Below are 26,972 nucleotides of genomic sequence, written 5' to 3' on the forward strand. Positions count from 1 at the left end.
TTTGTGTAGTGTTTTGTGTCCATGTCCAAGTTTAGAAATTTGAGGGAACCGTACGGGAAAGCTCCAACGTTGCCAGCTTGTCTTACTCAGCCTCTTATATTTACCGACTTCCGACCCAAAAACTGTCTCGTGGACCCCAATAAGGAGATTCGCTTATAATTATCGTTAAAATAGTTAATTCCTGATGTTTCTTGGCAATAGTTAGGCGTCAGAAACCGGTAAATACTGTGCTCTGAGTACGATAGTCTGGCGACGGTGGAAAGCTCTTGTGTCCTATCTGTGTATGGAAAACCTAATCATTATCGAGGGTAGAGGATTGAATTGTCTGGTTCGGGCGATAACAAAGCCACCGTGTTGGACGTTTATGCAGTCAAGGTTGATTTCGAATGGCTTATATATATATATATATATATATATATATATATATATATATATATATATATATATATATATATATATATCTATATATATATATATATATATATATATATATATATATATATATATATATATATTTATATATATATGTATAGTCTAGAGTAGGCTATTTATTCGATTGTCTTTATTCTTCCTCATCTTCTTTTTAATATCTCTTCTTTTTGGATTTTTTTCTTCTTTTTTATATTTCTTCTTTTTCATTTTCTTGTTCTTCTTGTATTTGTTCTTAGTATTCTTGCTCCATTCTTGTGTTCTTCTTCCAAGGTAAAATTATCTAACTATACTTATTTAGTTTTTTTTAAGGTTTTTTCCTTTAAATGCATTGTATACTGATAAGAGTTTCTGTATGTTCCTTTATCTTTGTTTTGCTACTTTGAAACCTAGATTAACATTCTCCGGGTTGGGATTTAACTCTACTTCCTTTGGTTTACACTTTGCTGTTTCGGAAATTTGGATAACGGACCTTTTTTGGTGTGTTTTTAGCCATTTTAAGAGTTTATGTATGTTCCATCCTTATTTTGATCACATGAATGCATTAATGAATTCAATAATCTGCATATTTTACCCTCTTTGAATATATCTACCACAGTGAAAAGTACTAATGAGTTAACAGAAGAGTGTAGGCTAAGTACTGCATATTTTACCCTTTTTCAATATCTACCACAGTGAAAAGTACGAATGAGTTAACAGAAGAGTGTAAGTACTGCATATTTTACCCTCTTTGAATATATCTACCACAGTAAAAAGTACTAATGAGTTAACAGAAGAGTGTAAGTACTGCATATTTTACCCTCTTTGAATATATCTACCACAGCGAAAAGTACGAATGAGTTAATAGAAGAGTGTAAGTACTGCATGTTTTACCCTCTTTGAATATATCTACCACAGTGAAAAGTACTAATGAGTTAACAGAAGAGTGCAAGTACAATATCTTTCATCTTTGTACAACACTCTCGACACCTTGGAAACATGAAATCACTATGAAGGTTGATGCATTGGTAAGGATCATCAGACGCTTTAATTCGGCTCTCACAACCAATATCACAAAAGGCCGCATTGGATTACTCGGGTTCTCATGAGTATTTTCACATTCCCGGCACAGAAGCCTTGTCAAACTATCACCAGGCTTATAAAACTACCCATGGAGGCACTCATAACTGACGGTGCAAAGCCTTGTCAAACTATCACCAGGCTTATAAAACCACCCATGGAGGAACTCATAACTAACGGTGCAAAGCCTTGTCAAACTATCACCAGGCTTATAAAACTACCCATGGAAACACTCACAACCCTTACGGATGCCTTATCAAACGTGGGTGTGGAAGTCCCGTATTCTCACACAGTTTCGACTCACACAATAAACATTCCAAAGGCCACTTCGGAGTATTTTCACATTACCGATGTAGAAGCCTTGTCAAATGGAACTCGGCTTTTAAGTCTACTCACAATCTTTAAGTCAGGTTCCTCGATTCCTTCTCCTTTGATGTATAACTGCAACTCACTCTGCTTTCCATCCCTTACTCACAGGACATACTCGCCCTGCCTCCTTATAGCCCTTTCTCATTCACCCTGCCTCCTTTTATCTATATCCCCTGCTTCCTTGTCTTTTTCCCACTCCCCCACAAACGATCTTTACGAAAGGCTTGGCAAGTGTATGTTTGTGCGTGGAAGTCCTAAAATATTTAAAATTCTGAGCCATTCCATCAGGTAAGATTCCCCTAATATCAGGACACGTTGAATCACATGCACAACGTTCTACATAGCTAGGATCATGGCCACTCGTATATTACAATCATCTCTTCTACGACTGTGCAAATCGTGACCAAGAGGAATGTTGACTCACCGAGAATGGAGAACTTAGTATCTTGTTTTGCTGATGGCCCTGGCACACACGATGACACTGCTTGCTCTGTATGATGTGTGTTTGAGCGAAGGGGATCGAACTAGCTTTTTGAACAGCGTAGGATAAAAAACGTTTCTCTATTCCTTAGCTTTTTCAACAGCGTAGGATAAAAACGTTTCTTTATTCCTTAGCTTTTTCAACAGCGTAGGATAAAAACGTTTCTTTATTCCTTAGCTTTTTCAACAGCGTAGGATAAAAACGTTTCTCTATTCCTTAGCTTTTTCAACAGCGTAGGATAAAAACGTTTCTTTATTCCTTAGCTTTTTCAACAGCGTAGGATAAAAAAACGTTTCTTTATTCCTTAGCTTTTTCAACAGCGTAGGATAAAAAACGTTTCTCTATTCCTTAGCTTTTTCAACAGCGTAGGATAAAAAAAACGTTTCTTTATTCCTTAGCTTTTTCAACAGCGCAGGACAAAAAACGTTTCTATTCCTTGTTTTGCACTTTCTAATCGAACTCTACCAACAGTTATTTTCTTTCACATGCACAGAATATTTTTATGCCATGTTTTGCGCTTTCTAATCCAGCCCCCGGCAATTGTTTTCCTTTCTCTCACATGCATATAATAACTCCCTTGTTCTCCTATACGTCTGTTCTCAAATATTGATAGTTTGCGTATATCCTACTTATATATCTCCATCCGATATTGACCTCTCTTTTGGCCACTCTATACTAATCGCTATATGAGCGCAACAGTTAGCGGGCTTTTCTTTTTACATCTTCTTTTTGTTGCTCTTGAGTTGCTCTTTGTGCTGTAAAAAGAAAAAAGAAATATAAAAAAATAAATGAATCTAAATATGTTTTCATGGGTGATTTTCCAGTTTAATATACACAGAGGAAGGGTTGGTAATGGGACTGGTGGATAGGGGAAGGGTTGGTAATGGGACTGGTGGAGAAGGGAAAGGTTGGTAATGGGACTGGTGGACAGGGGAAGGGTTAGTAATGGGACTGGTGGATAGGGGAAGGGTTGGTAATGGGATTGGTGGATAGGGGAAGGGTTGGCAATGGGACTGGTGGAGAAGGGAAAGGTTGGTAATGGGACTGGTGGAGAAGGGAAGGGTTGGTAATGGGACTGGTGGATAGGGGAAGGGTTAGTAATGGGACTGGTGGATAGGGGAAGGGTTGGTAATGGGATTGGTGGATAGGGGACGGGTTGTGTGGTTGCTTGCGGGAAGATTTACTAAAAAAACATATAAAACAAAAAAAACGATGAATTATATAACCTCTACTTGAAACTCCTAACTAAAAAAAAAGAAGAAAAAAAACGATAAAAAACCAAACAAATAGCATATAAAAACTACCAGAACCGACGACCATTTACCTATAGAGACACTCCATTATTTACGTCGCTTATGATCCGATGTCGAGTGACTTGTCCCGAACAGCTGAGTCAAGCCATTCCTCTATCCTTTCCTTGTCATGTGATTTATCCTACAAATACTATACGTAATAAACAATAGTAAATAACAGTGTAGATAGAACAAAGGGAATAGCCTGATATATGGCCTACCAAATAACAACACTACTTTATTATTTTCTGTTTTTCTTTTCTATTTCCCTTCCTTGTCTGTAATAATAATAAGGAAAAATCATATATATATTACTTACTATCAATACTTTTTTTATTGTTTTTCGTTTTTTCTTTAATTCTCGTATTTATTTATTTTTATTTTCCTTGTTTTCTATTTCTGTAAGTAGTAAAGTTTAATCAAAGGAAAAATCATATATATTACTTACTATCAATACTTTTTTGTGTGTTTTTCGTTTTTTCTTTAATTCTCGTATTTATTTATTTTTATTTTTCTTGTTTTCTGTTTCTGTAAGTAGTAAAGTTTAACAAAATAACAAAAACATATCTACTACCTACCATCAATATTCGTTTTTTTTTCTTCGTTATTTTCTACTTTCGACCTCTTGTATTTTTGTTTTTGTTTATATTTTACTCGTTTTCTTTTTCTGTAAGTAGTCAAGTTTAATAAAGGGACAAAAATATATCTACTACCTACCATCATTATTCTTTTTCTTTTTTTTTCCTTATTTTCTACTTTCGACTTCTTGCGTTTTTATCTAACATTCGTCAAAAACATATCTACTATCTACCATCAATGTTCTTTTTATTTATTTTCCTTATTTTCAACTTTCGACCTCTTTGCGTTTTTATCTAACATTCCTCAACTCCAAAAAACGGTGAAGGAAACGAATAGAAAAAACGGCAAAATAACTTATAATGAAGTAAAGTAACATTAACAGTAACAGTAAAATAAAGTCCTCAGTTGTTACATAAGAAAAAAATGTCACCTGAAACTTCTTAGAAAAACGTAAAATGTAAAAGATTTCTCCGTCGCTCTTTTCCCAAACTCTTAAAACTGTCGAGCGTCTTGCAGGGCCGTGAGTTAGACAGTGAGTGACCTGACCTTCCCGCCGCTGACATACACGCGTGACCTGACCTTTAACAACTGACACACACACACACACACACACACACACACACACACACACACACACACACACACACAAACGCACGCACTTCCGAACTTCAGGAGACCCTTTGCAAACTGACCTGATTGTTGACTCACTCTGAATAAAAAAAAACGATAGCTAGATAGATAGATAGTTAGACAGTAAGATAGATAGATAGTTAGATAGATAAATAGATAGATAAATAAATAAATGAATGAATTAGAGAAATAAAAAGAAAGAAAGAAATGAGAGAAAAAAGAAAAAAATGTAGCTACTAGATAAGAAAATGATAAATAAAGAGAATCATAAATAATAGAAGAAATTAGATAAAGAAAGAGGAATAAAAATAACAAAGAAATCAGTACAGTAATATAGTCTTCATTTGTTATATAAGAGAACACACACACACACACACACACACACACACACACACACACACACACACACACACACACACACACACACACACACACACACACACACACACACACACATACGCAGACTTACTTACAACCCTTCTCAGTCCTCAGTCAACCTCGGACCAGGCAGGAAGTGGGAGCCTCAGGTAGGACACAGGTAACACAGGTAGGACACAGGTAACACAGGTAACACTCTAACCCCATTACCTTGATTGCTCCCGGGGCTCAGGTAATCCAGGTTAATTACACTCACGGATGATGTAACGTGTTAGTTCAATTGTTCAGCCTGTCCTGGATTCTAAAGTTAATTATTGGTGAACGCTTAGATATATGATTGAGTTCACGTGTTAAGTTGTCTAGTTTTTAAAGTATGTGTTGTTTTTCTTATTTAAATGTCTGAATTAAGCTTCGTTTTAGATCATTCACCGCAGATCGTATATAAAAGTGAAATCATTTGTTTGTTCTAATGCGTAGGCTATGTTCATATTTTTACTTAGAAGCCCAGTTATCTAGTTCAATTATATCAAGTTTAACCTATATTCTAAGTGTAAAGTATGTGTTGCTATTCTTATTTAACTGTCTGAAGCTCTGTTTTAAATTCTTCACTCGAGACCATATTTTAAAACTGAAAGCATTTGTAATCTATATCATCTAAGTCCGTATTCTTACTTCAAAATCAAGGAGCAATGATGATTTAGTTTAACCTATATTCTAAGTTTAAAGTATGTGTTGCTATTCTTATTTAACTGTCTGAAGCTCTGTTTTAGGTTCTTCACTCGAGACCATATTTTAAAACTGAAAGCATTTGTAATCTATATCATCTAAGTCCGTATTCTTACTTCAAAATCAAGGAGCAATGATTTAGTTTAACCTGTATTCTAAGTTTAAATTATGTGCTGTCATTCTTATTTGTCTGAAGCTTCGTTTTATATAATTCATTCCAGATCTTATTTTAAAACCGAAGCATTTGTTAACTCTATTGTCTATTGTCGTATTCTTACTTTGAAGCCTAAGAACAAATTATCTCGTTAAATTGTCGTGTGAAAATTATTTAGTTTAACCCATATTTTAAACCCGAAAGCATTTGTTAACTTTATTGTCTATTGCCGTATTCTTACTTTGAAGCCTAAGAACAAATTATCTAGTTAAATTGTCGTGTGAAAATTATTTAGTTTAACCCATATTTTAAACCCGAAAGCATTTGTTAACTTTATTGTCTATTGTCGTAATCTTACTTTGAAGCCTCAGAACAAATTATCCAGTTAAATTGTCCTTTTAAATTGTTTGAAAGTCACACAAGTAATTCTCACTCACTCGTGTTCTAATACATCTTTCGATTATTATTACTTATTTTCTTTGTTACTTTTGTTTTTATTACTTTTATCTTTATTTCCTTCTCTATTTCTTTTCTGTCACTACAATCAAGCGACCGAATTTAACTTTTTTCTTTTGCTTGAATTATGTGACAGCAATTCTCTCTCTGTTCCTTTCTCGTCTCCCTCTTTGTCTTCATTACTTACCTCCTCATCGCCTAACATGAAGCTTACCCCCACACGCTTATTAAATCGATCAGCTCTTCCAGTAATCACTTAGGCATTCAGATAGGTACAACCACACACGCACACACACATAAAATAGCTTTCCAACCCTCAGATTCTCGTGTAGCTCAATGGTTATATGTTTGAACCGTCCGTCTCCCGAGCACACACATTTAACAGGCTTAGGATTTGTGAGGATTTTCATGGCTAGTTTTATGACCCTGGTGGTGGTTTGACATTTTCGACACCGTGAACGTAAAGAAACAATCACGAGGAAGCGGGTAACCTCTTTTTCGGGCTTTATAAATGATTTGTGTTATAGAAGGAAGCTTTAACAAGGCTTTCGTAGGATTTCTGAGGATTTCCATGGCTAGTTTTATGACCCTGGTGGTGGTTTGACAAATTTTCTACACCCTGAACGTAAAGAAACAATCACGAGGAAGCGGGTAACCTCATTTTTGGGCTTTAGAAATTATTTGTGTTATAGAAGGAAGCTTTAACAAGGCTTTCGTAGAATTTGTGAGCATTGCCATGGCTAGTTTTATGACCCTGGTGGTGGTTTGACAAATTTTCTTCACCGTGAACGTAAAGAAACACTCATGAGGAAGTGGGTAACCTCATTTTTGGACTTTATAAATGATTTGTGTTATAGAAGGAAGCTTTAACAAGGCTTTCGTAGGATTTGTGAGCATTTCCATGGCTAGTTTTATGACCCTGGTGGTGGTTTGACAAATTTTCTACACCGTGAACGTAAAGAAACAATCACAAGGAAGCAGGTAACCTCTTTTTGGGCTTTAGAAATTACTTGTGTTATTGAAGGAAGCTTTAACAAGGCTTTCGTAGGATTTATGAGCATTTCCATGGCCAGTTTTATGACCCTGGTGGTGGTTTGACATTTTCTACACCGTGAACGTAAAGAAACAATCACGAGGAAGCGAGTAACCTCTTTTTCGGGCTTTATAAATGATTTGTGTTATAGAAGGAAGCTTTAACAAGGCTTTCGTAGGATTTCTGAGGATTTCCAAGGCTAGTTTTATGACCCTGGTGGTGGTTTGACAAATTTTTTACACCGTGAACGTAAAGAAACAATCACGAGGAAGCGGGTAACCTATTTTTGGGGCTTTAAAAATGATTTGTGTTATAGAAGGAAGCTTTAACAAGGCTTTCGTAGGATTTATGAGGATGACATAGCCTAATGTATTTCCAAGACCTCGCTGGCAGACACGCAATATGAATGATTTAGCGTAGATGATTCCTGCCTTACGCTAGTTATTATCCTCTAACACGCTTTGCAGAATAACGAAGGACTATTGAAAAGAAGATATATAGGATTTTTTTTTTTTCACAACAAAGGAGACAGCTCATGGGCACACAAAAAGGAAACAATAATAAAAAAAAGCCCGCTACTCGCTGCTTCTATAAAAAGAATATACGAAGAAGGAAATATGGAGGAGGTAGAACAAGGAGGTATTAGGCTATTATTATCATTATTCTTTCTGCTCTTTTCTCCTCCTCCTCCTCCTCCTCTTCCTCCTCCTCCTCTTCCTCTTCCTCCGTCTCATGTACGTGTCTTTCGCAGTTCGTTGTGAAGAGGAGAAGAGTGAGGAAGCAAGAGCGAGGAAGAATAAGGAGAAATGGTGGATTGAAAGGACGAGAAGTAGAGGAGGGAAAGAAAACCGCGGAGAGAGAGGAGAGAGAAAGAAGGAAAGAGAGAGAGGGAGAACAAGAGGAAAGACCGAGGAAGAGGAGAAACAGTGAGGAAGAGAATGATAAACGAGAACAAAGAAGAATCTGAGTTTGAGAAGTGTTGAAAAGGAGGAAAAAGACTACGAGGAAAGAGGAAGAAGAGGGAGAAGAAAAGAGAGAAAGGAAAAGAAGAGCAGACATAGTGAAAAACAGGAATAAACGAGAGAAAAATAGATAAATAAGGAAGAGAAGTTTGAGAGACTGAAAAAGAAGGACAAAAAGACGCGAGTAAAGAGGAAGAAGAGGAAAATCAAGAGGAAAGAGGGAAACTAAAACAAATTGACGAGTGAGAGAAAGAAAAGAAGATTAAGGAAGAGAAGTGGTTTAAAGGAATCAAAGAGGACATCTGACAAAGAGGAAAGAGGAGAAATCAAGAGCAATGAAGAGGAGTGATATATACAGTCTCTTCCTTGCTCTTCTTTCTATTTTGTGTCCTTCCTCCTCCTCTTCCTCTTCCTCTTCCTCTTCCTCCTCCTCTTCCTTCACCGCCTCCATCACCAATGCGTCGTATGAAGGTAAGAATTTGATAATGGTTAAGATTGGTATATAAATATTAAGATGCTTTGAAGTACTTTAAATTTAAGTGAGAAATCGATTTACATTTGATTCGAAAGATACTGAATTTTAGGTTATTTTTTAGGTATTGTTAAAATGCTTAGTTTCGATAAAGGGGTGTTATCATTTTTACTTTTTTTGTTTCCTTTTTCAGAGTCATATAATATTTTGTTTTGATAAATCTATACTTTTTTATTGTTCTTTGGTTTCTTATAAGCTTGTGTCATTTTCCGAACCCCGGGCCCATGGATTCGTAGCTAGGCACGCTAACCACTACACCACGGATCGAGGCGTAGTCACGAGTGTAATAAAACCGTGGCGTGACTGTGTGCGTCTATGTATGTGTACCCTACGTGACCGATGTGCGTGTGCCTTTGTGTGTGTGTGTGTGTGTGTGTGTGTGTGTGTGTGTGTGTGTGTGTGTGTGTGTTGCATGGGGAGGGTAACGGGATATCGTGGGGCGTCTGTACGTGTATATATGTATGTGAACGTGACCACAGTGGATCTACGCTTTAATTAGTGTGTGTGTGTGTGTGTGTGTGTGTGTGTGTGTGTGTGTTGCAGGGGGCGCTGGCGGGGTGCGAGGAGGCGTCTGGGGTGACCTGAATGCTATCTTGCGGAGGGATAGCGAGACGAGGTGCTCCGTGGCGGTCGTGACGGAGGGCCGGAGTGGTGCCTTGATGCCGGCCGTAAAGCAGGTACGTGTGTGTGTGTGGGGGGGGGGGGGGGGGTCGCATGTGTCCTTTTTTTTTTTTTCTCGTCCTTGTTCCTGTTTTGATTCGTTTTGCGTGCGTCATATTGTATTACTAATTGGGTTGTTTTTTCCTCATTAGATTTTCTTTATTTGTTTTTCTTTCTCTGTCTCTTGTTCGTATAAAATATTTGCTTTATCAGTTCAGTGCACAACAGAAATATCACTTCTGCTACTACTACTACTACTACTATTGCTACTACTACTACTACTACTATTGCTACTACTACTACTACAACCACCGCTACTACTACTACTACTACTACTACTACTACTACTACCACAACCACCACCACAACCACCGCTACTACCACTACTACTACTACTACTACTACTACTACTACTACTACTACTACCACAGATGGGGGGTGCTGGGGGGGCGGCAGCGGCTGGGTGGTCATTATTCGAGGCGGGAACGACCTGTAACCATGACAACGCGACTTCAACGACCTCTCACCTGGCGAACGTGCTGCGAAGAGTGAGACAGGTGAGCCAGGTGGTAATTAGATGCCCTGAGGTTGATTTTTTTTATTTATACAATTATTTAGTTTCGTTAGTTTATTCAGTTTGCTTTTTATATTCTATTTGAGTGACAGGATTTTTTACTCGGAACATAAATGCGAATAAACTCCTTTGTACATTCTTCTTTCGATTAGTAAAGTATTTCCTATTATTTCCACATTCTTTGGTTCATTTTTTGCTAGTGTCGAATTATTTTCCTTTTCTCATTTCCTTTTTATCATTACCGTAAAAATCATCTTCCCTTACATAATATAAAATCCCTTGACACAGGTGCGGCGGCGGTCCTGGTGCCTCACGGTTATCATTCTCGTGACCGCATCATGCCCGCGCCTCCTCGCTCCCTTGGCCGCGGCGAGCGAGGGCGTGCGGTTGCTGGCAGGGGACACACGCCTCTTGGTAGTGACGCGCATGGCCCCCACCCTCCTGCCGCCGCTGCTGGGCCGACACTGGGTTTTCAGGATGGCCAACACGCTTTTTATGAACCTGAGGGAATCGGACGCAGAGGACATGCATGGGTAAGGACTCTACAGGACCCTGAAACCTAAACCAAACCTAAAATTAAACCTAAACCAAACCTAAAATTAAACCTAAAATTATACCTAAAATTATACCTAAACCAATCCTCTCCACCCGAAATTGACCTCTTTTTTGGCCACTCCTTACTTTTCTCTTATAGGAGCAGCGATTAGCGGGCTTTTTTTCTATAGGCCTACTTTCTTTTTTGTTGCCCTTGTGTTGCTTCCTTTACCGTAAAAATAAAATAAAGTATACATTATAATTAAAGTTCGAGTCAAATGAGGGTTGTTAGCTAAGTAAATATAGAAAGTTTTAGTCAAATGAGGATAGCTAATTTAATACGGGGAAAGTGAGAGGAATATATAGAAGGTAATGATCAAATTAGGGTTGTTTACAAATAAAATATACAGTAAAAGGAAAGTTCGAATCAAATGAGGGTTGTTAGCTAAGTAAATATAGAAAGTTTTAGTCAAATGAGGATAGCTAATTTAATACGGGGAAAGTGAGAGGAATATATAGAAGGTAATGATCAAATGAGGGTTGTTAACTTATTATATGGTTGCTCGTTAACGCCAAGTAAGTTATAATCAAATGAGCGTTATTAGGTGAGTATAAGGAAAGCTGGAAGCAGTCCCGAACCGTAAGTCTTCTCCCGAACCTGACCTCTCTGTTGACTTCTTATTCTGGTTACTCTTATTGGAGCAGCGCTTAAAGGACTTTCTACGGATTTTTTATTTGATTACCCTCGAGCTGTCTCCCTTGATGTAAAAAAGTCATAAACTCAGTACAGGTATAGGAGACGAGGCCAGTGTTTTCTTGGCTAGGTGTGATGGGTAATACGTGTGTGTGTTTGTGTGTTCCTCAGGGTGGGTGTATACCTCTACCGACCTTACGATAGGGAGGGGCCCGGTATGACGAAGGTGGGGGAGTGGGAGGGGACGCCGGGTATCAACTCCTCCTCCTCCTCCTCCTCCTCCTCCTCCTCCTCCTCCTCTTCCTTCCTCCACCTACACCGCCGCCTCCACCTCCTGCAAGATAAGTTTTCCGAGTAAGATTTGTGTTCCGTTCTTGTTTTGTTTTGTTTTATGTGTTATTGTTTTTTTTTATGCTCATATTGCAAGCTTTCATTTCCTGTAGACCATTATACTACTACTACTACTACTACTACTACTACTACTACTACTACTACTACTACTACTGCTGCCACTACTACTACTACTACTACTACTACTACTATACCCGTTATCTCAGTTTTCCCTAAGTTATCCCTAAATTCAGTAGCTTTCACCCATTTTCTCAAGTGTCCCCGATCTCCCCAGTTTTACCCCAGTGTCCCCAGTCTTACCCCAGTGTCTCCAGTCTTTCCCCAGTGTCCCCAGTCTTACCCCAGTGTCCCCAGTCTTTCCTCAGTGTCCCCAGTCTTACCCCAGTGTCCCCAGTCTTTCCCCAGTGTCCCCAGTCTTACCTCAGTGTCCCCAGTCTTACCCCAGTGTCCCCAGTCTTTCCCCAGTGTTCCCAGTCTTACCCCAGTGTCCCCAGTCTTACCCCAGTGTCCCCAGTCTTACCCCAATGTCCCCAGTCTTACCCCAGTGTCCCCAGTCTTACCCCAGTGTCCCCAGTCTTACCCCAGTGTCCCCAGTCTTTCCCCAGTGTCCCCAGTCTTACCCCAGTGTCCCCAGTCTTACCCCAGTGTCCCCAGTCTTTTCTCAGTTACCCAAGTGTCTCCCCAGCTTCCACGGGGCCGAGGTGCAGGTGACCGCGAAGCCCTTCCCCCCGTACTGGCTGGAGGGGGACGGGGAGGCTGGAAAGGGCGGCCACCACGGGACTGACTACCTCCTCCTCGACGCCGTGGCCTCAGCACTGAATTTTACCATTAGTGTCCTGCCTACCGTGGACTGGGACGAGGTGAGGCGTGATTCTTTTGTTTTTTTTCTGTTTGATTGGTTTAGTTTGTGTTGTCTTTGTTTTTGTTTTGGGTTTTGGGTCAAGACGAGGGTGTAGAGAAGGAGAACTGTTTTTTTTTATGGTATCTGATGGTTTTCTTGTATTTCTGTTGTTGTTTTAGTTTGTTTTTTTGTTTTGTTTTAGTCTCGGCTCGTTCATACCTCTGACTTTCTCTTTTTCATAATTTTGTTTATTTAACTATTTATTTATTAGTGTACTCATTATCTATTCAAAACTCGTATCCCTCCCACCGTATAGTTATTAGTTATGGCTTCAAAGTCCATCTCTACTATATATATTTTTTCATCATTTACGTTTACTAAAGCAAAACAGTCCTTCGGGTTCTTCAAAGTCCATCTCTACTATATATTTTTTCATCATTTACGTTTAATAAAGCAAAACAATTCCTCGGGTACTTACTAAGAGGTAAATCAATGTTTCCCCCACGTGTCCTCCCGCAGGTGACGCAGAAGGTTGAGCAGCGTCAGGCGCTCATGGCCACGATCATCTACGCTGTGCTGCCGGAGCGCCTCAAGCGGTACGACTTCTCCTACCCCTACGAGTACGCCTCCCCGACCTTCTGTATGACCAAGCCCGTTCTCGAGCCGCAGTTTCTCAGTCTCTACTACCCGCTGGCCAATGAGGTGTGGCTCTTCATCCTCTTCGCCCTCTTCCTCGTCCCCGTCATCTTGGTACAGGTGGGTGGGTGCGTGTGAGGTTCAAGTTGGTATCCTCAGACGCTACAGCATCTCACATTAATTATTTCCAAAGGCCGAAAAGGAGATTAATCGGGTTCTTGTGAGTGTTTTTTATAGGTTCATGGTACAGAAGAAGGGTCACACTACCACCAGGGCAACGTTGCCAGATTGTCGTATTCAGCCTCTTATATTTACCGACTTCCGACCCAAAAATTGTCTCCTGGTCCCTAATAACGAGATTCATTTATATTTATCGTTAAAATAATATTTCTTGGCTATAGTTATGCGTCAGAAACCGGTAAATACAATGCTCTGAGTACGATAATCTAGCAACGGTGCACCAGGGTCATCAAGCTACCCCTGGAAATGCCCCAAACTCTTATGAAAGCCTTTAATTATATGTGCTTAAACTCCGAAATGTTTGAGAATATGACCCTTAGTTCGTTTACTTGAGTTGGCCGTTAAATGTTTCCGTTTTCTTTGGTGTGAGATGGGTTAACGCTGTCTATTGTTGCAGAAGTTTCGGTTTTCTGGGAAGGATTGCAGCTGTCTATTTTTATAAAAGTATAAGGTTAATGTTCGTTGGCTTGAGTTGGGCATTAAAAGTTTCCGTTTTCTTTGGTGTGAGATGGGTTAACGCTGTCTATTGTTGCAGAAGTTTCGGTTTTCTGGGAAGGATTACAGGTTAAAATCGTTCTTGAGAGGATAATAATAATATATATAAGTTCCTATCAAGATGTAAATGAAATATGGCATGACGGAAGCGTAGAGTTTATCGCCCCGTATCTGTCCATTCTTTTTAAACTTTCTTATTTCTCTTTTCCACTCTTCTTTTTCCTTTCTTCTTCCCATTTTACCTTTTCTTGACCAACCCTTTTTCTTTCTCGTAATCATTCCTCCTCCTCCTCCTCCTCCTTTACCCTTCTCATTTTTCCTTCCTTTCCTCTTATCTACATTTAAACCCTATCCTTCCTCTCGATAATTACCCTGTTTTTCATATTCCTTCTTCCTTCTTTTCCCTCATTCCTCACACTCACTCACGCTCATCTTTCCCCTAACAAAACACCAAGACCGCCAACACTAACGGAAGCAACATTTCCACGCGTCAACAGATGATCCGCGTCCTCAACCAGCAAGCCACCCCAACCCCTCGCATGTCTTCCTTACTGGGGGAGGTGCTACGGACACTCCTGGGCCAAGATCTGACCCAGGAGGGGAAGAAGCTGAAGGTCGCAAGGGGGCGGTTAGTACTCGGCGCCTGGCTTCTGTTCGCTCTTGTCATCGGGTCAGCCTACCGCGGGAACCTGACGGCGTCCCTTACGATACCGAAGTACCCGCCGCGCCCCGAGACTTTGGTGCAGCTGGTACAGGTGGTGAGGAAGTGAGTGTGTGTGTGTGTGTGTGTGTGTGTGTGTGTGTGTGTGTGTGTGTGTGTGTGTGTGTGTGTGTGATTTTTACTTTGTTTGTGTTTTTATATATTTTTTTTTTGCTTAATCTGCTTTTTATTAGTTGAAAAAAATGAGGTTTAACGTGAATGTTTTATTTTTTTTCATCTATAACTGTTTTTCTGTCTTTGTGTGTTACATTATTCATGAAATTAGTTAGTTAGTGATTTATTTATTTATTTAGTTATGCATTTTTATTTTCCTGTTTTCTTTGTTTTTCTCTTTTTCCTTTTTTTCACTTTTCTTGCTTTTTTCGTTTTCCTTTCTTTCATCTTTCCTTCGTTCTCCTTCCCACTTCCTTCTCTTATCATTTCCAGTACCATTTCCTTCTCTACCTTTTTTTCATTTTTCTTGCTTTTTTTGGTTTTCCTTTCTTTCATCTTTCCTTCGTTCTCCTTCCCACTTCGTTCTCTTATCTCATCCAGTACCATTTCCTTCTCTTCGTCGTTCTTTCATCGCCATCAACATCAGTCTTACCAACCTTACCCTAAAGTCCCCGTTTCTCCCCACGCCTAGGGTAACAATGCCTCCCTATGGCGCGCAGTTCAAGGATTTCTACAGCCAGTCGGACAGCCAGGTATATAAGGCCTTGGCGCAGCGCATGGATCTCGTGGGCTCGGCAGAGGAGGGACTCACCCAAGCTAGTGACAAGTGAGTGATGGGAGGGAAGGGAAGGGAGAGGAGATGGGAGGGAAGGGAGGGATGGGAGAGGAAAGGATGGGAAGGAAGGAAGGGTAGAAATGGGAGAGAGGGGTATTAATAATGACGAAGTGTAGATGATGTAGTAGTAGTAGTAGTAGTAGTAGTAGTAGTAGTAGACACAAAAGATGAAAAAATAACTCAAAACAAACACACTCACACACACACATTAAAACACATACACAAACACACACACCCCAACCCAAACACCTCTAACACCCTCTCTTCTCTCCCTCTCAAACAGACAAGCTCACATCCAAGTCAGACGCTACCTCGAGCTGGTAATCGCGGAGAGCTTCACATTGCGGGACGGGAGCACCGCGCTGTACCTGGGCCGGGACAGCGTGTTTCCGGGACTCTCCGCCTGGCCCCTGCCCCACGACGCCCCGTACAAACCCAGACTGGACCGCTGCATCATGGCTGTTAAGGAGGTGAGGGGGAGAAGGAGGGAAAGGAAGGGAAGAAGAAGAAGGGAAGAAAGTAGGAGAAAGGGGGTGGATGGGCCGAATAGATATATTGAGATAGATAGATAGATATATAGAAACACAGACTATCAGGCATTTAAGAAAGAAACATAATCGTGCAGAGAAAAAAAGAATGAAACTAAAGAAAGAAAGCAAACAGGAAATAAAGAAAGAAAAGAAGGAAATAAAGCAAGAAGGAAAAATAAAGAGATTGAAATGAAAGGAAAAAAAGAAGGAATAATTTAAAAATGGAAAGAAAGCAAGGAGAGATAAAGAGATTGAAAAAAAGAAAAGAAAAAAAAGGAATAATTGAATGTCCATCTTCTTTGTTATACGTAAATATATAAATGCGAATAGAACTAGAACTATAGAAATCAACCTGTCCCATTTTCTTTCTTCCCCAGGCTGGTCTATACGAAAAATGGAGCAAGGACGTGATGGCAGAGGCAAGGAAGAGAGGGAAGGAGAGAAGAGAGAAGGAGGAGGAGGAGAAAGGAAATGAGAACAATGAGGAAGAGAAAGGAACAGAAGGGTCACTCATACAAGCCCTCTCTCTCACCCATCTTCAAGGACCCCTCTTTGTCCTCTTCCTCGGCCTCCTCTTTGGCGGTTTCCTCTTCATTGGGGAGTGCATAGCGATACGACTGGACACGAGAGGAAGAGAGAATTTGAAGTAGTAGGCCTATAAGAAGAATTAGAGTCGAGTAGAAGAGTCTGAAGATTACTAAATTTGGGGGGCGAGGTGAAACTGTTTAGGGAAACTGTTTTATTTTAGTCGTTCCGTTGAAGTGCTGTTTTTATTCCTTTGTTTCTGGGTCAGTTTCTTTTAGTTCATTAATTCTAGTTAGTAAGTTTGTTCTCTAAAATGCAATAATAAAATACCCATTCCAGTGTATTATTGAAATTCGCGACACTTATAACGTGAAAAAACTTGAAAATGCCCGTATGTAAGGTCCCAGAGGAAGGCAATCGAAGGAAAAAGGTGAGAATATAGAAATAGCATCAGTAATAAAATAATAGAAACGATGGAAATAGTTGAATAATAAAAATAAGAGAAATACATATTGCCAGACGCTTCCCGACCGTCATTTGTCTGCGGCTTTTGCTTACATGTGCGAGAGAGCGGGAATGGCGCGTGTTAGTGTTATAATACCTAATAAAAGGAGAACTAAGAGGAGGAGACGCCATTACATACACGGAAAATAAAGGTAAGACAATAGGGAAGAAAAGGGAGTGGGAGGTATCACGTGACAATTAAGGAAAAGGGAGAAAAAGGGGGAAAAAATAGTCAGTCAGCGGTGGTCTTACGTGATTCTGTTACTTATCTCTCCATCTTTGTTTATTTAGTCTGTATTGTTTATTTAACGTCCATTGTTTAATTATTTGCATTCTATATATTCCTTGTTTACATATCTTGATTTTTTATTGGTTTCTCCTGCTTTATTTTGTGTTACTTGTCCACCTTTCGTAAATAGAATAACACACTAATTCATTCCTTTTGCTATTGATATTTCTATTCTATTTACTATTTGCTATTTATTATTATTACACTATTATTGCTTATTGGTTGTAAGTCTCAGGTTACATAAAAGAACAAATGACAGTCGACGTACGAGTAATTAATTCCTTCTATTGCTATTGCTATTACTATGCTATTTACTATTTGCTATTTACTATTACTACACTAACGTTGCTTATTGGTTGCAAGTCTCAGGTTACATAAAAGAACAAATAACACAGTCGACATGAGAGTAATTAATTCCTTCTTTTATTATTACTATTGCTATTACTATGCTATTTACTATTTGCTATTTTCTATTACTACAGTATCGTTGCTTATTGGTTGTAAGTCTCAGGTTACATATAAGAACAAATAACACAGTCGACATGAGAGTAATTAATTCCTTCTTTTATTATTACTATTGCTATTACTATGCTATTTACTATTTGCTATTTACTATTATTACAGTATCGTTGCTTATTGGTTGTAAGTCTCAGGTTACATATAAGAACTAATAACGCTAACCTATTATGTATATTTGCGAGCATGTTGGGTTGAGTTTTCATAATGTGTGTTTTATTGACTTACTGTACAATATTGTTTATATATTTTTACTCTTTCGGAACACTTTTCTTGGGATACATATAGATAAATAACACTTTAATCTATTATTTATATTTGTGAGCATGTTGGAATAGGTTTTCATAATGTGTGTTTCTTGTGACCTACTGTACCATTCGATTTTTCTCAATATTTTTCTGTTCACTTTCCTTTCTTACTCTTATTGGTGTTTATTAAGTCTCAGGTTATATCATATGAAAACAAATATCACTAATCTATCATATATATTTGTGAGCATGTACACGTATAAGTTATTAAGGTACACAGATGGTCTTGGTTAACCCGGTAGCTGCGGGGATCATGTTTCTTGATGGTCCCTCTAGTGAGAAAAATGAGAAAAAATCATCACTCACTCAAACCATTTCATAATATATATCAATGCATCTGTGATCAGTTTAGGCATCATCAATTTTGGGGGGTTTGTATCATGGCAAAAAATTGGCCCGTCTCTGGTGCACAGTAAAGCCACAGATTTGGCCCATCTGGTACACGGTAATGCCACAAATTTGGCCTGTCGCTGCTACATGGTAAAGCCTCAAATTTCGCCTGTCGCTGCTACACGGTAATACCACAAATTTGGCGTGTCGCTGCTACACGGTAAAGACAAATTTGGCCCGTCGCTGCTACACGGTAAAGCCACAAATTTGGCCCGTCGCTGGTACCGGGTTAAGCTAATAGTGAATGTAGTAATTAGGTTTAGATTACATTGACTACAGGTGTTAAAAAGGTGTGATTCCTCTCCCTCTTGAAACACCTTCCTCTTAGATCCTCTTGTTTCCTTTGGGTGAGTTTTTTCTCTATTCTAACTCTTGGTCTTCTTAGTATCCTCTTAAATCTAACTTATGGTGGTATTGTTTTATATCTATGCTTCCTCCTGGTCCTCTTAGCATCCTCTTGAATCTAGCTTTTCTTCTCTCACATATATGCTCTTCCTCTTTTATTCTCCTCAGTTCTCCTCTTTGCCTCTTATATGCTCTTTATTTCTCATATTATCATTATTTTTTTTTTTTTTTTGCATTTTTTATCCTTTCTCTCATGAATCTTCCTCTTTATAATTCCTCTTTATCATCACCTTCTGCTTCTCTACCTCCATTCATGATCCTTCTCTTTCCTCTTTCTTCTCCATGCATGCACCTCAGTCCTCCTCTTGGTTAAAAAACTCCTCTTGACTCCTCTTGCCAGTGATGTGTGTGCGGTTTGGCCAGCCACCTCAGGGAAACATACTTTACCTGTAAATACCATATGTTAATTAATAGCTACCTGGGAAGGGCTTGATGAAGGAAGGTAGAGGGTAGGTAAAGAAGAAGAGGCAGAAGAGTGGGAGGAAAAGATGATGATGAAGATGAAGGAAGGAAAATCAACCAAAACAAAGCAAATTACAAGATACATAAAAAAATTAAAAAAATACTACTTACCCCCCTCCTTCCCCTTACTCCCCCCAAAAGTCACACCACTCACGGCATGTTCCAGACCCAGTAGGAGACAGCTGAAGCCCGCACCGCCCATGAGGAGGATGAAGATTACCGCCACATCGGAGAGACTCGCCGTGACTGTATTCTTCCTTCCACATGCCCTGTCACCCGCCGACATCCACTTCCTGCGTAGCTTGTCCATCAGGCCCGACTCACGCATCTTCTGTAGGCTGAAGATGAAGGGATAGATGGTTAGATTAGTTGCCCCATGTGTAAATTAACCCCTTCACTGCAGATTTCTTACAAGAAGACATCACTAAGCTTCAGGAATGGAACAAAAAGTGGCTGCTACAATTCAGTTAAGAGAAAATGTAAAGTCCTGCACCTTGGGAGGGGATATCCAGCATACCAATACCACATGGGAAACACTCCACTATCCACCACAGAGGCAGAGAAAGACGTGGGAGTATGTGTTACCAGGCTACCAGTGACGGCGAAATCCGTGCCAATCACAGCGGATGGGTTAGGAGCTATAGGGTAGTGGTTAGGACGTCTAGCTTTGAATCCATGGGCCTGGGTAGTTGGTATACAGCCCACACAGCTCTTCATCTTCCCTTTCAGGCTGTGTGATAAAATGGGTACCTTGGGAAACCAGGGGAAGGTAAACTGTGGTTACCCGGATGTCACACTGCCCATTGGAGATGAGCACTGAGACCCCAGCTGTAGCATATGCACCCAGGTTTATTTTTAGCTTGTCGAAAGGGAGAATGAACAGTTGGGTGAGCTGTGACTGCCAGGGCTGGGATATGAACCTGAGCTCACAGATTCACAGGTAGGCATGCTAACCGCTTCACCATAGAAAAGAAAAAAATAACATGGAACCAGCAAGTAAAAGGAAGTAAAATTAAGTAAAGGAAGTACATAAAAGTTTGTTAACCTGGTAGCTGCAGGGATCATGTTTCTTAAAGGCCCCTCTAAGCGAGAATAATGAGAAAAAATCATAACTCACGCAAACCATTTCATAATATATATCCGCATTTGTGATCAGTTTATGCATCATCTATTTTTGGGGGGTTATATCATGGCAAAAATTTGGCCCGTCGCTGGTACACGGCAAAGCCACAAATTTGGCCCGTTGCTGGTGCATGGTAAAGCCACAAATTTGGCCCGTCGCTGGTACATGGTAAAGCCACAAATTTGGCCTGTCACTGGTACACGGTAAAGCCACAAATTTGGCCCGTCGCTGGTACATGGTAAAGCCACAAATTTGGCTCGTCGCTGGTACACGGTAAAACCACAAATTTGGCCCGTCACTGGTACACGGTAAAACCACAAATTTGGCCCGTCACTGGTACACGGTAAAGTCACAAATTTGGCCCGTCACTGCTACACAGTAAAGCCACAAATTTGGCCCATCGCTGGTACACAGTAAAGCCACAAATTTGGCCCGTCACTGGTACACAGTAAAGCCACAAATTTGGCCCGTCACTGGTACACAGTAAAGCCACAAATTTGGCCCGTCACTGGTACACAGTAAAGCCACAAATTTGGCCCGTCACTGGTACACAGTAAAGCCACAAATTTGGCCCGTCACTGGTACACAGTAAAGCCACAAATTTGGCCCATCGCTGGTACACAGTAAAGCCACAAATTTGGCCTGTCACTGCTACCGGGTTAAGTTATATATTTCTTTATTTACCTATTTATCTATTCTTTTTTTATTATATTCATTCATTATCCCACGCCACACCCACCCACCTATGGTCAAACACTGTCCTGAAGGGGGAGTGCTTCTGCAGGCCGATAGCGATGCCGCCTGTGATGTAGCGCCCCGGGAGCTCCTTGATGCGGCAGGCGTCCACCGAGGGCATGGAGCGAATGTAGTTGTGGGTGTTGATGTCCACGCCGATGAACACATACTTGCCTGGAAAGGGGTTGTGGGTTTGGTGGGTGTTATTCTTGTTTAACCCCTTGGCTACAGATTTCCTACAAGAAGATATCACCAAGCTGCAGGAATGGAGCAAAAAGTGGCTGCTACAATTCAATGAAGATAAATGTAAAGTCATGCACCTTGGGAGGGGATATCCAGCATACCAGTACCACATGGGAAACACTCCACTATCCACCACAGAGGCAGAGAAAGACTTGGGACTGTATGTTACCAGGCTACCAGTGAAGGGATATCCAGCACACAAATACCACATGGGAAACACTCCACTATCCACCACAGAGGCAGAGAAAGACCTGGGACCATATGTTACCAGGCTACCAATGAAGGGATATCCAGCACACAAATACCACATGGGAAACACTCCACTATCCACCACAGAGGCAGAGAAAGACCTGGGACTGTATGTTACCAGGCTACCTGTGAAGGCCAAATCCGTGCCAATCGCAGCAAACGGTCCCCTCAAGGACTTACCACTGAGGACCTTCTCGAGTCCCTCACTGTAGGAGTCCACCAGGTTGTCCTCAGACCTCATGACCACTTCCTGCCACACCTGTCGCAGCACTCGGCACTCCTGAGTCTGGGAGTCCACACAAGTTTGCTGCCGAGAAGGGGAGAGAGAGATTTACATAGATTTATACATATATTCAGACAACACAGACCCTATCATAAAGACTAGAGAGTGTAAGTGAAACAATATCAATGGGACTTTGTGAATATTAAGATAGATAGATAGATGGAGAAAATGTGAAACTATATAGAAGAGGATGAGGACCAGAAATAACAAAACAAGGACCAGAAATAACAAAACAAAGAGCAATGACCGAAACCCACCGTGGCTGTCACTTGAAACAGATCATTATTATTGCACCCGGCGTCCCATCCGCTCTGCCGCGCCAGCTGTTGGAGGTTGTTGAAGGGCAGGGCTGCGGGTTGCTCCACCGTCAGATGCGAGACCAGAGTGGCCGAATAGGCGGTATAGACGATGAGCGACACACTGTAGCCTAGCCAGTAGATGCCTCGCGCTGCCATGCTGATGGGGCAGGTGGTGGAGCCTATAGGGGTGAGGGAGAGGGTGTTGAAGATGGGAGAGTAGGCCTATAAGAGAATGAGGAAGAAGAGGAAGACATTGTAAAGGAAAGCTATGATAAAAAGGAAGGAAAGGAAAGGAAGAGATTGAAGGGTATTATTGACGAAGGAGATTAAAAGATGGAAAAGTGTTAAGTGAAATGGAATGCAGAGGAAGAGAAAGGAAGGGAAAACATGGAAAAAGAGGAAGAAGAGGAAGGCATTGTAAAGGAAAGACATGATGAAAGGGAAAGATATTAATGAGAAAAGAGATTAAAAGATGGAAAATTGTTAGTGAAAAGGAAAGCAGAGGAAGAGAAAGGAAGGGAAAACATGGAAAAATATAAGAGAAAGAGTTAGAAGAGGAAAGATATTAATGAGGAAGGAGATTAAAAGATGAAAAATTGTTATTGAAAAGGAAAACAGAGGAAGAGAAAGGAAGGAAAACAAGGAAAAAAGTGTACAATAGATTCAATGCTGGTAGTGGAGTCTTAGGTTGGAGGAGAAGGTGTTGAAGATGATGGAGAAGATGGGACAGTATATGCGAAAGAGGAAGAGGAGGAAGACATTGTAAAGATGGAAGGGAAAGACAGGAGAGGGAAATATCTTCACTCTTAACTTTCCTTCCCTCATTTCTGCCGTCTTTAATTCTTTCAACTTCTTCCTTCCTTCCTACATTCATTCCTACCTTCCTTTTACTTTCCTTCCCTCAATCAAGCTTGTTTTTCTTTCCTTATTCCTCCTATCATTCCCTCATTCCCTATCCTTCCCTCATTTCTGCTGTCCTTAATTCTTTCAACTTCTTCCTTCCTTCCTTCCTACATTCATTCCTTCCTTCCTTTTACTTTCCTTCCCTCAATCAAGCTTGTTTTTCTTTCCTTATTCCTCCTATCATTCCCTCACTTCCTTCCCTTCCTTCATTTCTGCTGTCCTTCTTTCGTTCAACTTCTTCCTTCCTTCCTACATTCATTCCCACCTTCCTTTTACTTTCCTTCCCTCAATCAAGCTCCTTTTTCTTTCCTTATTCCTCCTATCATTCCCTCATTCCCTATCCTTCCCTCATTTCTGCTGTCCTTAATTCTTTCAACTTCTTCCTTCCTTCCTTCCTACATTCATTCCTACCTTCCTTTTACTTTCCTTCCCTCATTCAAGCTTGTTTTTCCTTCCTTATTCCTCCTATCATTCCCTCATTCCCTACCCTTCCCTCATTTCTGCCGTCCTCAATTCTTCCAACTTCTTCCTTCCTTCCTACATTCATTCCTACCTTCCTTTTACTTTCCTTCCCTCAATCAAGCTTGTTTTTCTTTCCTTATTCCTCCTATCATTATCCTCATTATCCACACCACCACCACCACCACCACCACTATCACCCCCACTCACCCTGCTGCAGTAAAGCCGAGAGCATGTACCAGCAGGCCACACTCATACTGACGGGCTTCTCCTCCATAGGCACATAGACCCGCTGGAGGCGCTCAATGAAGTAGAGGATCCCCGCCAGCCCCACCATGTTCATTAGGATGCACCAGTAGAGGGCGGTGTCCATGGGGGTGGTGTACGCCAGCATCTTCTTGGCGAAATCCTCCTGAGTTGCCACGAAGAGCTTACGGCTGTGGAGAAAAGGTAAGGTTTTGATGTTGTAAGCAGGTCTTCCCCTAATAAGCCTTGCCATTTGAAGGTTATTGATTTGATGAGTTAATTTAAGAGCGTAGGTTAAGGTATTGAGTTGCCAGACAAAGCTTATGGTTGTGGAGAAAAAGGTGAGGTTTGAGATTTTGTAAGCAGTTCTTCTCTAGGTAATTGATTCTACAAGTTATAATCTAATAGGGTAGGCTAGGGTATTGAGTTCCCACGAAGAGCTTACGGCTGTGGAAAAAATGGTGAGGTTTGAGATTTTGTAAGCAGTTCTTCTCTAGGTAATTGATTCTACAAGTTCCTCCCTTAATAAGCCTTGCCATTTGACGTTATTGATTTGATGAGTTGATTTAAGAGCATAGGTTAGGGTATTGAGTTGCCATGAAGAGCTTATGGCTGTGGAAAGAAAATGAGATTAGAGATTTTGTAACAGTCTTTCTCTAGGTTATTGATTCTACAAGTTCCTCCCCTTATAAGCCTTGCCATTTGAGGTTATTGATTTGATAAGTTGATTTAATAGGGTAGGTTGTTAGTGTGAACCTTACCAATCTTTGCGACCCTTGGAAAAAGTTGTTTGAAAGCTGGAAACACGTCTCTCTAAGATTATTTGGACTGGTGTCAAGGGAATGGCTAAGGAAGGGAGAGATTGTAATATTGGCATTTGTCTTTTTTAGGATACGTTTAGAAATGATAGCAAGAAAAATAATAAAATCTATGTATTGCCTCATCTTACCTTAATTAAATGGAGAGGTGACAGGAAATGTATCGAAAAACAAAACCAGACTTAAGGAAGGGAGAGATCGTAATATTGGCACTTGTCTTTTTTGGATACGTTTAGAAAAGTTACTAAGAAAATAATTAAATCTATAGAGCACCTTACCTTACCTTAATTAAATGGAGAGGTGACAGGAAAAGTATCTAAAAACAAAACCAGACTTCTTAACTTCCTCACCTTATGATGTAAATAGGCTGTGTATAGGTGACCACTTCCTGCCTCTCCTTCGTAATAGAGAGCTCGGAGACAGTCAGGTCAGCCTCCCGGGACTGCAGGGAACCCACCATGCCTGTCCACTCGCTTTTTGACCCCTCCTTGATCTTGCCATAAGCGTAGCCCTCCAGGACGTTGTGGCTGAGCCTGGAGGGGTGGAACAGGAAGGAAAACCAGGAAGAAATAGCAAAACTGAAGATGAAAAAACTAGAAAAAGACGAGAAGATGATTAAGGGAAGGCCAGAAATGTTTTAGTTGTAAGGTATATGATGCTTAGGATGTTTCATTGAGAGAGAAGGGAAGGGAAGGGAAAGGAAGGAAAGGGTAGGGTAGGGAAGGGAAGGGAATGATAGGGAAGGGAAGGGAAGGGAAGGGAAGACAAGGGTAGCGATGGGTAAGGAAGGGAAAGGAAGACAAGGGTAGGGTAGGGAAGGGAAGGGAAGGTAAGGGCAGGGAAAGGAAGGGAAGGCAAGGGAAAGGGGAAAGAAAGTCAAGGTGTATCTGTACTCCTAACAGTAAATGTAGAGTTGAGGGTATATGCTAAAGCTCTGTACTATGTTTAATTCCATCATAAGTATAGTTGGACAGTAGCTTTTATGTTTTTTGTATACTGTATATTGGGTTTAAGGTATGGGTATATATTTATGGAGTTTTGTGGAAAAAGTGGAGAATGTTGTCTGATACAGGGTGAGGAGTTTCCATATAGGGATAACCTTTTTTGTGTTTTTTGTATACAGTATATTGGGTTTAAGGTATGGGTATTAATTTTAGGGAGACAGAGGCTTCATTTTTTTAGTTCTATGTGGAAAGGCAGAAGAATGTTGTCAGATATATGGTGAGGAGTTTCCATAGGGATAATCTTTTATTGTGTTTTTTGTATACAGTATATTGGGTTTAAGGTATGGGTATCAATTTTAGGGAGACAGAGGCTTCATTTTTTTGGTTTTATGTGGAAAGGCAGAAGAATGTTGTCAGATATATGGTGAGGAGTTTCCATTGGCATAATCTTAATTTAGTTTGTATTGATTCCATATGTGGTTGACTCTTTAGTTGCGACGGATTAAAGAGAGATGAAAGAGATATTAAAAAGAGATAAAAAGAAAAAAAATATATATATATCTCCTCCCGAAATCGACCCCTCTTTCGGCCACCTCTTTGGATTCTTTTTAGGAGCAGCGAGTAGCAGGCTTTTTTTTTTTTTTATTATTATTGTTTCCTTTTTTTGTGCCCTTGAGCTGTCTCCTTTGTTGTAAAAAAGAAGAAAAAAGAAGAAAATCTACGTATATTGGACCTCATCTTACATTACTTAGCAAAGAAAGTTAATAAAGTAAATATAGATGAAACTAAAACAGCACATTCATTTTTTTCATAACATACGAGAAATTATGTGCGTTCTTGAGCGTGCTAACGATGTCCCCCACGAAGCCGGTGATGTTGTCCGCGCCCAGGTACAGCGACATGAACTGAAACACCTGGAATAAGGGAAAGGGGATGGAATGGGAATTTGTTAAGTAATAAGGTTAATTTATATAAGGGTGTTGAAAGTTGAACAAAGGCAATGGGGGTTAGTTTGCTGCTTTCTAGGGGTGTAAGAGAGTGAATGTATTTGTAAAGGTTTTTGAAATGTATAGATAGGCATAATATATCAATGTCTACCCGGGGAGCTGAGGAAATGCAAGAGTTACCCATTGAAATTAGAAAATG

At 40.3% G+C, this 26,972-nt stretch overlaps 2 protein-coding genes across 3 annotated transcripts in view; one reads left to right on the forward strand and one right to left on the reverse strand.

Annotated features, from left to right (window-relative positions):
* The first annotated feature begins 8,340 nt into the window (after positions 1-8,340).
* On the forward strand, positions 8,341-16,980 carry LOC126995181 (ionotropic receptor 93a-like). The gene is made up of 11 exons (XM_050854484.1): positions 8,341-9,019; positions 9,624-9,757; positions 10,172-10,297; positions 10,603-10,847; positions 11,714-11,896; positions 12,579-12,753; positions 13,254-13,490; positions 14,603-14,871; positions 15,452-15,586; positions 15,879-16,065; positions 16,503-16,980. The coding sequence occupies exons 1-11, from the start codon at positions 8,884-8,886 to the stop codon at positions 16,773-16,775; spliced, it is 2,100 nt and encodes a 699-aa protein (XP_050710441.1). The 5' UTR covers positions 8,341-8,883; the 3' UTR covers positions 16,776-16,980.
* Positions 16,981-18,447: 1,467 nt separating this feature from the next.
* The window catches only part of LOC126995182 (glutamate receptor-like), a 25,727-nt gene continuing 17,202 nt past the window's right edge, over positions 18,448-26,972 (reverse strand). For both annotated transcript variants that reach the window (XM_050854485.1, XM_050854486.1), the window contains 8 exons: positions 26,646-26,740; positions 25,233-25,415; positions 24,029-24,255; positions 22,415-22,635; positions 22,055-22,181; positions 21,391-21,556; positions 19,679-19,862; positions 18,448-19,449 (listed from right to left, as the gene is read on the reverse strand). In XM_050854485.1, the coding sequence (XP_050710442.1) occupies positions 19,372-19,449; positions 19,679-19,862; positions 21,391-21,556; positions 22,055-22,181; positions 22,415-22,635; positions 24,029-24,255; positions 25,233-25,415; positions 26,646-26,740 (1,281 nt within the window). In that variant the 3' untranslated portion in view covers positions 18,448-19,371. The remainder of the gene's footprint in view (positions 19,450-19,678; positions 19,863-21,390; positions 21,557-22,054; positions 22,182-22,414; positions 22,636-24,028; positions 24,256-25,232; positions 25,416-26,645; positions 26,741-26,972) is intronic.

Source organism: Eriocheir sinensis, chromosome 7, assembly GCF_024679095.1.
Source record: "Eriocheir sinensis breed Jianghai 21 chromosome 7, ASM2467909v1, whole genome shotgun sequence".
Classification (NCBI taxonomy): Eukaryota; Metazoa; Arthropoda; class Malacostraca; order Decapoda; family Varunidae; genus Eriocheir; species Eriocheir sinensis.